Source organism: Pocillopora damicornis, chromosome 3 (assembly GCF_964200805.1).
Source record: "Pocillopora damicornis chromosome 3, jaPocDami1.2, whole genome shotgun sequence".
Taxonomy (NCBI): domain Eukaryota; kingdom Metazoa; phylum Cnidaria; class Anthozoa; order Scleractinia; family Pocilloporidae; genus Pocillopora; species Pocillopora damicornis.
The window spans coordinates 19,216,496-19,233,518 of record NC_142672.1 but is presented as its reverse complement, the minus strand read 5'-3'; the positions used below and the strand labels follow the sequence as shown (position 1 = coordinate 19,233,518).

General features: G+C 38.0%; 1 protein-coding gene and 1 pseudogene across 1 annotated transcript; both read right to left on the bottom strand.

Moving 5' to 3' along the window:
- Positions 1-1,597: 1,597 nt before the first annotated feature.
- Positions 1,598-7,375, bottom strand: LOC113664994 (uncharacterized). Its single transcript, XM_089202006.1, has 6 exons — positions 7,093-7,375; positions 6,009-6,128; positions 3,878-3,976; positions 3,728-3,778; positions 3,273-3,338; positions 1,598-2,704 (listed from the first exon to the last, which is right to left on the bottom strand). The coding sequence occupies exons 1-6, from the start codon at positions 7,249-7,251 to the stop codon at positions 2,258-2,260; spliced, it is 942 nt and encodes a 313-aa protein (XP_089058132.1). The 5' UTR covers positions 7,252-7,375; the 3' UTR covers positions 1,598-2,257.
- Positions 7,376-11,322: 3,947 nt separating this feature from the next.
- LOC149048677 (uncharacterized) lies at positions 11,323-13,572 on the bottom strand (annotated as a pseudogene).
- Positions 13,573-17,023: the final 3,451 nt, after the last annotated feature.

The following is a 17,023-nucleotide window of genomic DNA, read 5'->3' as shown; positions in this document are numbered from 1 at the left end:
TAGCCGGCGCCTTCAGCAACACTACTGGCTTTCCGGTCCAGTTTGTGACCTCTTGGATAATGTGCACTAAAATATTAAATACCGTGTGTTTTAAGTTTTCTCTTTAGTAGGCTTTTGAGAAACTTACACAGTTCTTATCAGCAAATGCTCGACAAGATGTATAAAACGTGCACATCGAGCGAAATCTCTCGTGCGTAGCTTCCCTCGAGGAGAGAATTGAATATTATTTGAACGTCTGGTTTTCTGAAACGAATAAATTTAAGGGCGTGTATAAATAAACGGGGTCTTTAATATGTTAAGCTACACTGTTGTTCATTCGCCAATTAATCAGAAAGAAGCTTATAAACTGATTTACTAGCTACTTCTTTGTAGAGATTTTTCTTCTCGATTTTCGCATTCAAATGGACGGTGAAAAAGAAAAAAAAAACATTCCGCTCCACAAAACAACAAACAAAAAACGGTGGAACCAGAGTTTAACCACGTTAATATTTGAGCTTAATATTTAACTACAGAACTAAAGTGATTCATCAAACTCCGCTGCACGCGTTCCACACTTACCGTTGAGCTCACTGCTACTTTCATCCGATATTAAATTTGGAAGTTCAAGCTGCCATTTCCCATCCGTCACAATTGCAAAATTTTCGCATTTGCCCGCAGGCGATTTCGCCAGGCGAAATAACTTTAACGAAAATCCGCCAATTCCATATTGATGTGCGTGCTCCTTTAGTCCTAAAAACTCCGTAAGATTTTTTTTTTAGTTCAGATACTCCTCTATAAGCTTCTTTGTCTACTGGGACCCTGCTTTGATGACGTTCGATGGCGACTTCTTCACCTTTTCGAAAAAAACTCACGATGACTTTAGCAATCCCAGTCATGACCCGACCGCATGAATAAACAACGAGCAATAAGAAGACAACAGCAGGGCATCTCGTCGGCTCGATTGTGATCCGCTGTTCTTGAAATGAGACAGCAGGGCGTCTTGTCAGCCCGATTACGAGCCGCTGTTCTAGAAATGAGCCCACGCTGCTCACCGAAAAGAAGGATCCCGTGGATTTAAAGTAATTTGAAGACAAGAAATTCTATAATTCGGCTAAATTTGGAATTAATGTGGTTACGTTGGGTGAAGAAGGATTTTCTGAGCTAGAAATCATCAAAATGCTGTTCTTTCTGAATACAAACATCCCTATCACGTCTGACCATGTCGGGTGTCGGTTAGAATTTATTTGTCGCTAGTCGGTAATTTTTTCCCCATTTCGTCGGTAGTCAGTAATTTTTTACGCCCTTTGTCGCTAGTCGGTTAACCCCATTCACACCCTCTTGCAACATAGCCGCCACAGAGGAAAAAGACATTCAATATTTCTTTACATTATATAAACCCTTCTCGAAGCAAATATTTCAGCACCTGACGCTCAAAGCCTTGAAACTTGATAAAAACCTGTTGTGCGATAGAAACGTCGAGACTAGAATGGATGGTCCAGAATTCGGAAACTAGGGGTGACTTTTATCCAAACACCCAAGTGCGCGTGCAGCTCAAGCTTCTATAGCCTTCCTCTGGTAATTTTTACAATGGCGTTAGAAAGAGCAGTGAGTCAAAGGCTCTAACATCGTAACTATCACATTTATTTTGGAGTATGTTTAAGTAACTCTAATGATCTGTAACTGTCTTCTATCTCAACTGCTTTTTGGAGCAAATCAATGCTCGCATTAGTGCCCAGCTGATAGCCCACACCCTTGAAACAAAAAACTGAAATCCTAATTCACAGCATACTACGTACAATTAATCGTCATTATGGTGAATATGGCACGATGATACATATTCTTGTTTTTTAAAGACTAAAATAACGTGATTTGGAAGCAAATATCTTTCCGTCGACCTTTTAGCGCAATGCTGATAGAAAGCCGACTGCACGTCATTTTGGTTTCTGTATGACTGTTTATCTATAATCTCTGAGGAAAATTACATCAAATGTAATTGTGTACGTCAGGAGCAATATTTCTGGCTTCTGATTAAACTTGACTACAGTTGATAAGTTTTTTACGTGGGCACGGATAGTCAAGAAATGGTATCCCACAGGTGTTAACTATGTATCTTCATTTCAATGCATAAAAAATCCTTTTGTCTCATCTCATGTTTCTTCAGACATACTATCTTCAACTTTGTCATCAATCAAAATTTCCGTCCATTGTTTGTTGAGAGTCGAGTCATTGTTTGTTGGCTGTTTATTTCAGTCGTCACTCAGTTCATTTGCTGAGCTTTTCAAGGACTATTGGTCAGCCTAAGTGTACAACAAGTGTATTTGAATCTTCTCTGCCCGCGAGCATCACTTATTTCTAGACTGTAGCCTTGTAAGAATTCTCTCCTGTCACAATGGACCTCCGGATATTTATCGAACCACTCACTTCTATTTATCCAGCTGGTGTACCGAGGGAAACATTCCAGATCAGAAAAGTTGCCTGGGGGCCCAATGTCACCCTTTTTCCCAGGGGGGCCTCCGTTACCCCTATATCCTCGTGGGCCTCTGTTTCCTCGCGACCCAGGGGGCCCCGGTAATCCACGGTTTCCGTTGTCCCCTTTATTTCCTTTAAGACCTTGTTTACCTGGTACGCAAAATACTGTGGGGGTAGTGGTGTTGGATGACGCTGATCTCACACAGCCCCCTGGTGTACCGGGAGGGCCTGGAATACCGGCCGGGCCACGAAGTCCCTTAAATAGATAAAGGCGTCACAATGTCTCGGAAAGTTTCGAAAATAGCAGACATCTAAAAGTCCTAACTATCAGTGCGGAAAGATGAAGACAACGTGTTAGATACATCAAAAACGCATAAAAATAGACTATTTCTTGAGCTGTTACATCCTACGAAAAGGCGTAATCATTTTTATCATGGACATTTTAAAGTGACAAGGGTAACAAACTGTCTGGTAGACATATTTATATCTTAAGATCTTAATAAGTTGACCTTGGAGAACGTTGGTAAATGCATTGATTTTAGTTTTAGTATCGTTTCAATGAACTCGGCAGAAATACTGAATGTTCAAAAACTTAACGCTGAAAGTAAATGTCCTTGCTCCATTAACGTCCGTCAAATTGAACTATTGTCCAATAAGATTTTTAATGAACTCCATAAGTTTTTACTCAAGTCTACTGTGTCTTCAATTGAGACCCAACGTACTCATTAAATGGATATTTCTACAGATGAGAATGACAACATGCAGTCGTAAAAATGGTGTTAAAAATATTTACTACAAGCATTAAGTTTGCATTAAGTTCATACTTGTTCTCCCTTCTGTCCCATGATCCCCTTGTTTCCAGGAGCTCCCTGTACTGATGGCGGTCCAGGCTTGAAAAATATGAAGCAAATAACCATAAGTGGATAAATGGGAGGAAGATTGAAGTGAGGGAACTTTTCGGGAATGTCAGTGGGGATTATTTAAAGTGATGTCAACGTCAATTTTTTTTGCCCTTTCGTAATCTGTGGAAGGCAAGAGAACATAATCTCTTGGTAAAAGATTATACACTGCTTGAGTCTTTTTTCATTTCAAGCGGGAAAACTTTTTTTGTTCACAATTGTAGAGAATTCTAGGCCACTGTGAAATTTGACCTGTTATCCTTTGTGATGTCAGATTCTTCAGTAGACTCTCTGAGTTAGCTAAACTGGTGACAGACTAAAGCCTTTTTGCTTTGTTTAGAACGTTCACAACTGAAAGTAGATAAGCTTCATTTACTCACAAGTCCTTGAGGTCCTGGTTGCCCATTCCGTCCATCTCGCCCATTCGCTCCCTAAAATAAATGAATAAATATGAATAAAAACATTCATCACTCCACTTTTATACCATTTTACGATATCAGGGCAAGGTAACGCACAAAGTATGTACTGACCGGGGGTCCCCTTGGTCCTTTAGGGCCTGGCTGTCCTTTTGACCCAGTCCGTCCTCGCTGGCCTCTCGGCCCACGTCTCCCGCGACATTCACTGGTGCACTGTTGACGACCACAAGAAACAGTATTAACGAAGGCATATAAGTTGTAAGATGTTTTGGTGTGTAGTATCGTCGAGGATTTTTAAAAATTTTGCCGAATTTTGACGATCCTGCAGGGGTAGTGAAAATACAAACAACGACCAATAATATTGAGTATATGTCTAAATAATGTTCAACCCCAGCTGGCAAGAGATATTCCAAGGGTCTGGTACAGGGAAACCCGGCAAACCTCTACCCGGCTCGTCTCAAATCTTCCCGCGGGCTGAGAAACGCGGGTTCGGCAGTTTTAATAATAATGAGGTCTTTCTCGGAGGCTAAAGTGGGAGCAGTAAGTAAAGAAGGCTTTAAAAAAAAGGCAGCGTGCAATCAATGCAACTTTTTAGAGTTCAAAAAGTCGAATGATTCCGATGGCGTTCCAAACATGCTTAAAACTCTTATTTGGCTGAAACGTGTTTGATACTAACTAAGTGAGTAATTTTTAGGTATCTAATTACCACATCATAAGGTATGGTTATCGGCTTGGTCGGTCAACTGTACTCAAATAGAGATTTCCGACTAAAACACATGTCGCAAATCAGCGCATCACATTGTGAAATTAATACATGCGGGTATCCCCATCTAATGAGCGATAAGTATAGGATAGACTTTGAAGGGTAGAAGGAGAGAATCTACAAAATAAAAGACATTTGTGAAGCAGCATATGTTTTAAGCCATTACAGGGGTCCATACGACTGGGCGTGAAAAATTTGCGAAGAATTTGTAGAACGAGCTACGATGAGGTACAATGGGTTTAAAATCGCTTACAAGCTGTGGAGAGTGACAATGAAAGACTTCTTCGGCAGTAGATACATCACGAACACATAGCCGATGATAGAGTTCTTTAGCCAGTGAATTGATGAAAAACGAGGAAAATTCAGATCATTTGTTAGGTTTGACTCATGCGGTGTCAACTCGATACCGGAAAAAAGTTGTTAACTTGCTTTATGTTGTATTCGTTAGAATTTAGTTTTGAAATCGTTGATATGTACTAACAGAAGTAATTTCATCAGAAAGCCATTTCAAGAAAAAGCGGAAAGGGTTAGGGTTTAAATTTGAGAAGGAATCTTCGAGAAAACCTCTTTAGCGGTAAAGCTGTAATATACTTTAATTAATTACTGAAACGCGCCGTCCGGATATTTCACGCTGCGCTTGGCACCTTATAAAATTAAATCCAGAAAAAGGGTTAAACTAGAAACGAAATTTAAAAAGAACGAGTTAAGTTTGCGCGAAGGGTGACTAAGAGTGTGTTCATCTACTTTGCACAATGCAACCCGACTTTACACGGAAAAAGTTAACTACGTCGGTTTCTACTTGAACCGACTGTCTGAGGACATGATGAAAGGTTTGTCCTCAAACAAGAGTATCGAGAATACGACAAAATGTTTTAACAGTTTAGTGCTTTAATACAGGGCGTCAATTGTATCACCTCAGAAGGGCTTTGTGTAAATCGAGAGAAAACAAGGAAAGGAGATGAAACTTGGTCTTGTAAAAGCTGCCCAACTTTTTGTTGAAGAGTTCGAAAAATATCGGTTTTTAGTGTTGAAACCAAACTTGTTTTTTCGATCACGCTATAACTCATTACGCCATAAAGGAGACAATTGGAAGGAAAGAAAGAATGAAATCCTTATTGTGAACAGGTTCTTTAACTTGATTTTCTCATTTTTATGTTTGTGAAGAAAACACCCAAATTACATAATATCCAAATAGATGTATCATTAACTGACGAACAAAGTTCAAACTCCCACAGTTTTCTATGTGACCTCGATCAAACAAAACGTGACGAGTCTTTGCCAGCATCGGAATTTGTTTAGAAAGAAATGCTATCAATAATGTTTGTAGTCTGCGGGTTTGCGTAATGTTGTTGTTGTTGTTGTTTTTAAATTCGTGAAATTTACTTCATTTTGTAATAAAGAGAAGCCATTAAACTTGAGCGTTTTTATTTGCTTATAGGGAGATTCCATTAAACTAAGAGTAATGTCCGTGTTCTAACTTACCTCACCACCCGGGCGTTTTTCATTTTCTTTTCCCGAGCCCGAACTTTTCTTTTTCTTTCCTTCTCCGCCACATTGCACGTAGTAATATTTCTCCTTATCTTGAAGGATTCTGCATTTCCCCTGGTGCGGAAAAAACAACACAAAACAAATGAAAAGCCGCAAGGAAAATAAATGAGAAAATTCTCAGATTCGCAGAGTAACTTTCAAAATATTTGCTCTTTATTACCTTTCTTTAAACCATGAATTTTCTTTGTTTTTTTTTTTTTAACATAGGAAAGCGAAACATTTGTGGTAAACAAATAGAAATCACATCTGTTGTCTTGCGAAATTCACGTTTCCAGTTGTAACATTTCTCTCGGTCAGACAAAAAGCATTTTAAAAACAAAATGGATTATTTCCTTTTGTCCGGCGTACTGTTTAAGGAAATATACCGATAAATATTGCATATTCTATTACATAATGTTTTATTACCAATGATATGAAGATTTAAATCCGAATTGTACTGTTAATATTATTCTACTGTTACCACATCCGCTATCACCCGTCAAATTCTGATTTGTAAAGGACATATTTGGTTTAAGGATATTTTATACAGTTGTATGTATACACACAGTTGAGAGATGAATATAAGAACTTTTTAACAACTAATGATCATATTATTTTTAGTTTGCCACGCAATATCATTGTTGATAAAGCCTGCTTTAATTCTGGGTGGCTATCAGTAACCAATATCTAGCGAGACTGGAGAACTGATTTCATTAAGTTCAGGCCATTGACAACTTTGAACAACAACTTGTCTGTGCGTTAACTGAGAAAACATTCTATCACGACACATGAATAAAGCTAACTCCCCGGCCTAACGCCAATGAATCTCCGAAGACAAATGTAACCCTCTTTATTAAGTAAGCAACCCTTAGTTTTTGTTTTGATGTCAGATAAAGCGCGTGCGATAAAATAATACACCTCTCCGGTACCCATTCGATCTAACATCTTCAAAACATCTTAAGATCACCTCTTTCCTTAGTCCTGCATTTGATTTCCAGTAAACAACTCCTTTCATAATCGCTTTTTCAAATAGTTTTACCTTTTCTTTGTTGGATTTAGAGTTTTTCACAGCTTTCGACTCGCGCACTGATTCCGCTTCGTTCACAAAACATGCCACAGCTATCACAAAAGCAATAACGATAATCGAGAAAAACCATTGTAATCTGCACAAGCCAACTTTGCCTCCTCTTTCACGCATGCTGAATGGACCTCTCCTTTACAAACGAGCGACGCTTGCCGAAAATTAGCTTTTTACTTCTTTCCCTTCTCGTGACTAACAGGAACAAGCTAAAAATGACTTTACCCCGATCGATTTTATGTTACCCTTGAAGTCAACTTTGACCAATAAAATCATAACATAACAACTGGTGGTACGTTGTCCGTCATCACTTGCATCAGGTTATTTCCAATTGCGACATAAATTCCACCTCTCTTTCTGCTATTCGCCGTTTGAGGTGAAAAATTGTCGTTTCACGGCGAGTTTACGCACGAAATGAATAGTATCTCCCTGCAGTAGTTTTTCCTGGAATTCACTTCTATAGGAATTTTTGTAGGGATTTTCCCTGCGGTGGGGGGCGTTTTCAGAATCTCTCCTATTGAGCTCATATGGGTCTCTCTTTCCGATGACGGCAAGAATAATAACCTCCCTGGATAAAAAACCACAGCGGATAGCCACAGAAATGCAGGGAATTAACCGTAAATTTCCAATTTGTTGTTAATTTGGTTATAATCCGTTCAGGAAAACTTTTTATGTAAGTTGTTTTGAAAACACGCCAGCTTGGTAAAGGAAACAAGCACACTGCGTAATGAAAAAGGACTGGAGCGAGAGATTAGACGTTTCCTGAGATTCTACAACACTTTTACCATTTTCTACCTTGTAAGAAATCCTAATTCGTATTTTCAGGAAAATAAAAACACAAAAATTACGTCTCTAAAATCTCTAAAATCGTGTAAAAATGGAGACCACTCTTAAGTCTCGCAACTTTACTAATCATATTAATCGTGGGAGCTGAAACATCTAAAAAATTCCATAACTTCCGACTATCCCTAATTATGAATACAACTACATGGGAAATGTTCTATTTTTGCAGATAGGTTATGTTGTGCAATGTTTCTGCTCGTTGAAGAACTAAAACCTCTATACTATACTATACTAGCAAGGCTTTCCGTAGACAAAGCAAATAATTTCTGAGCGCCATTTTTATCTTTATTCGTTCTCAAGTACGTGTAGTGTCCTTTTTCCTATCTATTTATATATCAATGAAAGAAGAAACTCTTTAGAAAGGATTTTTAGACGAGTTCAGACAATAATTGAGTTTATACATAGAGCTGTTTTTATACAATTTCCTCTCTAGTTCAAATATAAGAAGATGAGTCGTGACCTGTGGGAAGTTTCGTTAAATGCGTGCAAACATTAAGTTAAATTGCAAAACGAGGTCGTTGTAAAAGTCAAAGGTTCACAAATAACACCTTTTCAAAATTGAATGAACGTTTCAACACCAATTATAGAAGACAGATGAAATTTTTAGAGCTGAAAACATAAAAATCACTTGTACAACGTTGAATAGATCAGATCGAATTGACCGTGTTCAGATCTCTAGAGCTGCATGATTACATTGCATCTATGCAAACGTTTTATTCATACTAGCTATTAACTAGGTCTTAGTATAATGCAATCATTACCAGAACCTCGGAAAAAAAACAACGTTCTTATGCTGTCGACTCACAAGACGCTTTTGACATTGCTGATCCAAGCAGCATGCAGGACGCGTACGTGTCAAAGTATATCGCTTGTTTCACCACGGAGTTCTTTGTCTCACGGTCTTATTGAAACAAAAAGACCTTCTTTATTCCACAACCGAGCGCTAAATTCATCATCTTCCTTATTCAGTAAGTCATCATAAACGGTTAAGAATATATGAAAGTCATATATTTGAACTGCGGATAAAGACGTGTATGAAAGTGATCCTCGCAGTAATGTGCACTACTTAGGCAGTAGTGAAAATAAGGCCATTCACGTCTTTATCCGCAGTTCAAATATATGACTTTCATATATTCTTAACCGTTTATTCATCACTTCACGGGTTTATTTAGAACCAACATCATGACCAGCTCCCAGTTGGCTTGTTAGCTCATTTGGTAGAGCGCTGCACCGGTATCGCAGAGGTCATGGGTTCAAATCCCGTACAGGCCTGGGTTTTTTTTAGGCCTTATTTTCACTACTGCCTAAGTAGTGCACAGTACTGCGAGGATCACTTTCATTCACGTCAGTAAGTTATCATGTTGGTAAATATTTAATTGTTGATAGTTTATAGTTTATAGTTTCACATACGTTTGGAATTTCTCTATATTTCAAGATAACTCAAGTTCTATTCACCCCATATTTTACTTATTGTTCAAATGGTATTGCCTTCGATTCCCTTCAATAAACTTACTTGAAAATCAAAGCTGACTTTGTGTTCTACCCGAATGTAGGTTTCTCTCTGTGTTTATCACCCAACTTTGAATTTATACGAGAAGTGTCCACCGAAAGAAGACAATCTTTAGAAAGGACTCTTAGACGAGTTCAGACAATAATTGAGTTAGCTTTTATAAAAAGAGCTGTTTTTATACAATCGACTCGCTAGTCGAATTATAGGAAGATGAGTCATGACCTCTGGGAAGTTTCGTTAAATGCGTGCAAACATTAAGATAAATTGCAAAACGAAAGCGTCGTAAAAGTCAAAGATTCACAAATAACATCTTTTCAAAATTGAATGAATGTTCCAACACCGTGTATAGGAGAATTTATTTTTATCTATTTCCAATTCGGATCGATTACTAAAAATTGCGTTTTCATCCATTTATTTTTGTACAACAGAGTGAGCAGTGAGATACCCAAATCGAGGCAAACCCAAAAATTTGTACAAGGACGATGTTTTGGATAATGTGGATCCAATTTGCACAAGAGTTACTCCTTTTGGCGCAAAAAGTCTTGAATGAATTTTACTCGTTTTGCGTTGACAAGAACGAAATTTTTAAAAATGAAGCCATTTTGAAATAAATTAATCAATTTTGATGTTTAAACGTATTTTTAAACGCTATATTTCTCATAATGACACCCAAAACGAGTGGAAATAACATCACAGAAGGTGACCGGATACATAATTATTTTATTTCTCCCAAATTAGCGGAAAACAGAACATTCATTTCAGTTTCAAGGCTGTTCCTTTTCCTCTAGACGCCTTTTTGCTGAAAGCAGTTTCTTTAAATTAGCCAAATTCCAAGAATCATGAGATAAAATTAGCCGCCCGAGACTAGGTTAAAAGGTGTACACAAAGCTATTGATCTTGTCTGTGTGAACTCGCATATCTTGGCAACTGAAAGAATATCTGCGGTTTCCGCTACAGAGTATTGAAGAAACCCGCCAAAACAGAACATAACAAGGGAATCTTTCTCTAACCAAAAGGATGTAAATTGAGATCTTCATCACCTATGATAAAACAATTTGCTTACTTTCGGAGAAATTTCTGAAATTGACTGAGTTATACGGCAAAACAAACTGAAATATTAGTCTGACAAGCTGCGTTCATGGTCCTTGTAGACTAACTAACCCCTCTCACGATTCACGTTTCTACAGTACTAGTGACGCGATATCTGAACAGAGTTCATGTGAACCCCGGAAAACAACCGACACAGACTCTGTACAACGCACGAAATTCATGAACCCAGTAAAAGCAAAATGTACGTTCGATCCGGCCGAATAGGACGAGTTTGCATTTACTGAATGTCAGTACACAAGCACTAACCAAGCCATATTGCAGGAAAACAAGCGTGTCTTTTCTGAAGTGTGGTAGAGGTTCGTGTAGACATTTCCCACCAACATTTTTCGCGAAATTTTCTAAAATTTAGCCATTAATCCATAGGTCACTTTTCCAGAAAGGAATAATCTCGGTTCACACGCGAGTAAATGCCTTTTTGAAGTGAAGTTTGAAGTGGAAATTTAACTGAAACAATAACAAAAAGTGTGTTCTTAGAAAATGATTCTCTAATTACTTGGGTTTGCGCGCCGATCCTAATTGAATACTGATGCAATGAAGATGCATGTTTTTAATACGTATATAAAATATAGTTGAGGGTTCTTTTAATGGCAAACACATTGTACAATCTATTTTCATTAGCGGTGTCTGACTACACACTACTCGATTTTCACTGATTTTCTTTCATTTAGCGAAGCGGTGAAACCGCATAAAAAAACAGAACAAAACAAAACAAAACAAAAATACAGTGATTTCCTATAACATGGCCTTTAATAAAGTTATGGTTGGCTTAAAAAAATTCACCTCATCAAATGCAAAGCTGTACGTTTACTACAGGTTGCTCAATTTTCTCGAATCATTTTTTCGTTCAGCGATACAGTAAAACTTCATATAAAATATAGGCGCACGTAATCACTTGCAAAACAGCAGGGAAAAGGGCGGTGATCTTCATTTAATTAAATTAATTTCGGTATAGTTATTGTTTTGTGACTGAGAACATACTATACGCGCAGCTCCAAATAAAATATAACTGTGAAAAGAAGAAACGAAAAAGACGGATTTTCAACAATTCTTAAAATACATTACGATTTTCACTTAGCGCCTTGTTCATCTGAATATGTTTACTCAAATTCTTAAATTAAAACAATCTCGTTTCCGTTTTATAACAACATGATAGCCGTAGTTTTTGAAAAACCGCACAAAAAGCCTTTCCGTCGTATTTAGCAAGTTGCGAGTTACAATGGTACTATTAACTCCTAATCCTATCGTCAGTGTAAAGTTTCCCATACTTAGATATGATGCAGTTGAATTTTCAGTAGAATCAACCCTTCAGGGATACCCTAGCGACGTAACCCGCTCCTAAATCAAAGCCTTGCGACTAGTCTGAAAGTCATTTGTAAAAGATAATGAACTGACGCGTAAATCTTGCTGTCAAGAAACAAGAGACCACCGTGTTTGCTATTTTGAAACTGTTATTGCCATATGCTTCTATGATAGATTTTTGGCTCTACTCATCTTGAGCAAGAACGCAAAACTGGGCCTCTTTCTTACAAAAATTATTCACTCTTAAAACTCTCTTGATGTCCAGAAATGTAACCCTTCCAAGTTGTGTACCATACGTTTCTATTTCCAAATAGTATAGGGTTTATTTGAGGGCCCATGAATGTAGGACCAAGTTACAAATGAAAATAAGAGAAATGCTTAAAAAATCGGAAAAACTAAATTTGCTTCGATTAATGTCAGATCCCGGCACGATTTTTGTAACTCATCAGTTGCATATGCCCACGGAAACGAACAAATACCATGGATAAAGGGGCAGTTGATTCTTTCTACGTGCGTTTTCTAAACAGTCTGGCGCCAGAGGTTAAACTATCACTTTGGCAGACAAACATTAAGATAAATCGTAAAAGAGGTTATTGCTCATCGTGGTGGTAAGTAATAATAAACTGTTAAATCGTTCGTCTAACGATGTAGTCAATTGAGATGTAGATCGCGACGTTTCGACTGCTTACTACTTGTCTTCATCGGGCGATGAGGTCGACTGCTCACGTCCTATCGTTTGTATCACGGCGATCTAATGCGATTGGCGGATTTCGATCCCCATCTTTCTGGTGAGTTCTGATTTTCCAAGAGGTCTAACTCCAAGTTGTTCCCTTGGCAGTTTGCTGTCGTACCGGTCTCCCGTTGTGTTTCTTGATCGTTGGTATCAGCTTCAGGAATTTCGATTCCGTCATCCCTCTTGACGCTATCAGAGTGAAGTTCTATGTGGATAGCTTCTTTGACTCTTCTGGTGTACCAATGTGAGTCTCGATCAATAAACTTTACTTCGTTCCAAAGCGGGGATGACAGGTCTTGTTAGCGTGTTCAGAAATGGCGGAGGTCTGGGTACGGGCCAAACGTGTATCCCCTCTCGTGTTCTTTCCTCCTCTCTTACATAGGTCTTCCTGTTTCGCCTAATGTAGATTTTGCTGCATTCACATGGAATCCTGTAAAGCACGCTGTGCTGTCTAGCTGGATTGATAATATCCTGTGGTCGTACTAAATGTAATCTAAGTGTCGTGTCGGACTTGAAGACTGCGTGGATGCCTTGTTGTTGAAGGCAGCGGCGAAGAGACTCTGATGCACTTTTTACATAGGGAAAAACCGCTGTGGACTTGAACTGCGTTACAGGCTCTCTACTTGTGGAGGAGCTTCTCGTTTTTGTAACCTTCTGTACAAAGGAGGAGAAATAACTGTTAGAGACAAGAAATGATGGCAAATGTTTCTTATTGCGGGCTCCCCATGGCTGCAACCTCTAGCTGTTTGTAGATCGAACCGTTATACTGGAAGCATGTGGATCTAAATACGAAATCTAAGAGGTCCACATCTGAGCAGGTGTTAGTGTCGTCTAACTTTCGTCGTGCGGCCTCTCCTGCACCCTCTATGGGGGCGTTGGAGAACAGTGACTCCAAGGAAGGACACCATAGCCGAGAGAAGCGCCCCGTGATAAAACCATCAGTCATCTCCAAGGAAAAGAAACAGGCAACGCGGAAAATCGACCTTATTGCCTGAAAAAGATAGAACTAGGAAATTAACAACGTTTCTGATTGGAAGTCACAAAGACAAAGAAAATCTTAAACAAAAGAGACAAGTCAAAAACGGAGTTTTAGCATTTCTATTTTTTTAAAAATTAAAAGAAAGTCTCAACTAGGAAATTTACTTGGACCAATTTTTCTGGTTTTCATCGAAGAATATGAACACAGTGCTCATTTGTCGTTCGCGCATCTCTCAACTTTACTTCAAGTATTCTTTTGACTCATGGCCAGCAGCGGAAGATATAAGGGCTTACTTGCTTGTCAACAATCCCCCTCAAAAAATAATCACATTTACTTGACTGTAGGTTTTGTTTGCATAAAAAACTGGCATTATTTCCGGAAACAGAAGGTTACCAGTCAAGCTTGCTAATTTTCGGAGCGAGCTTCGAACATCAGTGTACTGCAACAAAAGATTCGCTTATTTACGTCCCCAATTAATTGAACCACAGTTTCACAGTTTCACAGTTTCTGTCATTACACATAAGAGGAACAGTTAGCGCAGATTTTATTTAAACAACCGACCATACAACCGAGATTTTAATAAAGATATAGGACACGTTCGCAAATGATATTTTTGAACACTATTTCGGCAGATTTAAGGAATCATTTACCATTGTTCGGACCAAAATCAGCCGCTACTTCTTATACTGATTTCAACAAATTAACTTTATTGTGAGAAACTTGGTACCAAAGACGATGGAACAAAAAGGGCAAAATTTAACACACGTGTAGCATGCTTGAAACTAAAAGCATACTTCTGGCTTCAAGACTTCGTCTGGGAGACATGAGCTACTTCAGAAAAGAAAAAAAACTTATCAAAATGTCGCAATACGATACCTACAAGGTTCGAAACAACAGGGGTATAAAAGGGAATTATAGAGATATAATTTAAAGCAATATCATAATAGACATATTGTTGAATATAGAATATCGAAATTAAAACCTTGCACTGAAGATGGTCACTGGGAAACCATCTAAAGCACACTGGGAAGAAAAAAGTAATCCACTTAAGCGCCACGTTGAAACGGCTTTAAATAAACTTAAAAGTTAGGCGACTTAGAAGCAATATCACACGTAATACTGGAAATTTTTTTAAACCTATTTTAAAACTTCATGCTTTTATTTACAATTATTTCCTCTGCAACGTCTACTTAAACAATTTTGCTGCATAATTTTTACAGGTTTAGAACGATCCCTGAAATGAATTTTGACTGTGCCCAGGACAGGACAGGAAACACTTTGAACCTAGCTGAAGGGAAAATAAAACTGATGTTCGTTTGCTTTGTGATTTTAAAACTTGAAAAGTAAAGACATTAAAAACATGATTTACAACACGCGATCATCATATGTACTGCCTCCATTTCAGTTTGAAAATTGAATTTATTGAAGGTCGTAAAAAATGAACCGGAAACCATATTTATCGGAAATACATCAGTGATTTTTCGAACTCAAATGAAAAAGACATATGATCTACTTGTTCTAATATCTGTCTTATAAAATTACAGTCGAATGAAAGCCTTAATCTTATTGTAGGCAGTTACAAAACTCTATGAATACCAAAGAAACGACACATTGGTTTTGTAAAAGCTAACAGATAATAAAAATGCTATTTCTTTTGTTCCCGTGAGTTGGTCTTTGTATTCACGACAAAACCACCCGATCAACGAGGTTCCTATTTACAAAGGATGCCTATGAAAGATGTCCTTGTTTCGAAAATTACATACTATTCAATACATGATAAGTATCTTTCTTATGCAAATTAAAAAAGTTTCTGTACCTAAGTAAGAGAAGAAACGGTTTCTGCGAGCACGTTTAACGCGCGCGGAAACGCGCCGGTTGAATTGGTGTACTTTGTGCTGGCGTGGATACCTCACTTCATCAAAACCTTCTTTAGCCGAACCGTGAAGGAAAATCGTAACCGAATATGTCACTCAGAAAACCATAATTTCGTAGGCGAGATGGAGAAAAATGTCTAATCTAGTGTGTAAACACTGCACTATTCTCTCTCTCATATTTCATATGAATTTTAATTGATTTAATGAACCAGGATCAAACTGATAACTTTTTTTTTCTATTCACTGCATTCTGGCCCATGAAAGTCCAAGTTCCAACAATTTTCCGTTCGCGCCATTCAAAGATGGCTTTCTAAATTTTGAGCCGTGGTCTGTAGCGTTTGTAAGATTAACCTGAGATCAGGCTCCTTTATATGAAATAAATAAAAAAAAACAAAAGGTAACAGAACTACAAAAAGTGTCGCAACGGGATTTAACTCGCTATTCAAGGCTCAGAGAACCGTTTCTTGAAAGTACCGGTAACCGGTAAACATTAAACAAAATTTGAGAGCAGTAAAGAAAGTCTCATCTCAAAAAACCGTTTTATTCCTTCTATCCTCGCGATTATTGTTATCAATTATTGTGCGAATTTCAAAACTATCGACATCTCTGTCTGCTATGAAAACGCGACCAACAATAGTGAGCTTTTCGGGCAAGTTTTTGACAAACGGGCCCCAGGTTCCCCAGTTATGTGGCCGTTTTTTCCACCAAGGAGCCTGGTTCGGGTTACTTTAGAATTGCGTATTGGACGATATGTGCTTAATTTTTACAATTTTTTTTGTACAAGTGCAGTTGTGATTTTGTGGTTGCCAGTGTGAGTAGAGCCCGAGTTAAAGTTCTACTTTCGCCTGTAAGTAACACCTTTTACGCAAGCTATTTTTGCAGCGCGAAAGAAGTCAGAAATCAGACTTTAAGAGTTCAGTGAAGGTTTCAGGCAGATGAGAGAAATCAGTACTCCAAATCAGATCCTGTGCGTCCATGTAACTACATGCTATTCCTCGTGAGCTAAAAAATATGTTTCCTTGTCCCACAGTCGGCACGACGAAAACGATTTCAGTATATCTTTATTCCGCAACCAACTGAAACTCAACATTTTACTATCTTACCTCTTACTCTACTTACTCAAACAAAGCTTACCTAATAACCGATCCCAGCAGCGTGTGGAACATATTGATAGCCAAGCTCACCGCATATCTTTTTTTGCAGCTCAGGAGTTGAGCGTCCGAGCGCGAAACCAGATAAGTTTTAAATAATATATTACGACAATTTTTGCCTTTACTTGAATTCAAATCGACTCAAAATTATTTAGTTCTTTGTGATTTAAACTGAGCAAAAGTTTATATTCTCTTAAACTTTTGTTTCCACAATGCAAAAAACAATAAAGAAAAAAAATAATTATACTTTTCTGAGTGATTTCTTTGAGATGGCTTAGCAAGTCGCTAAGAAGCCTTAATAATTGAAATTACAGATTTTCTGTCTCGCTTTTCCAGTTTTGGTAAGCTGCTGATTCTCCATGTGCAAATTTACACGATCCACGCTCAATAACA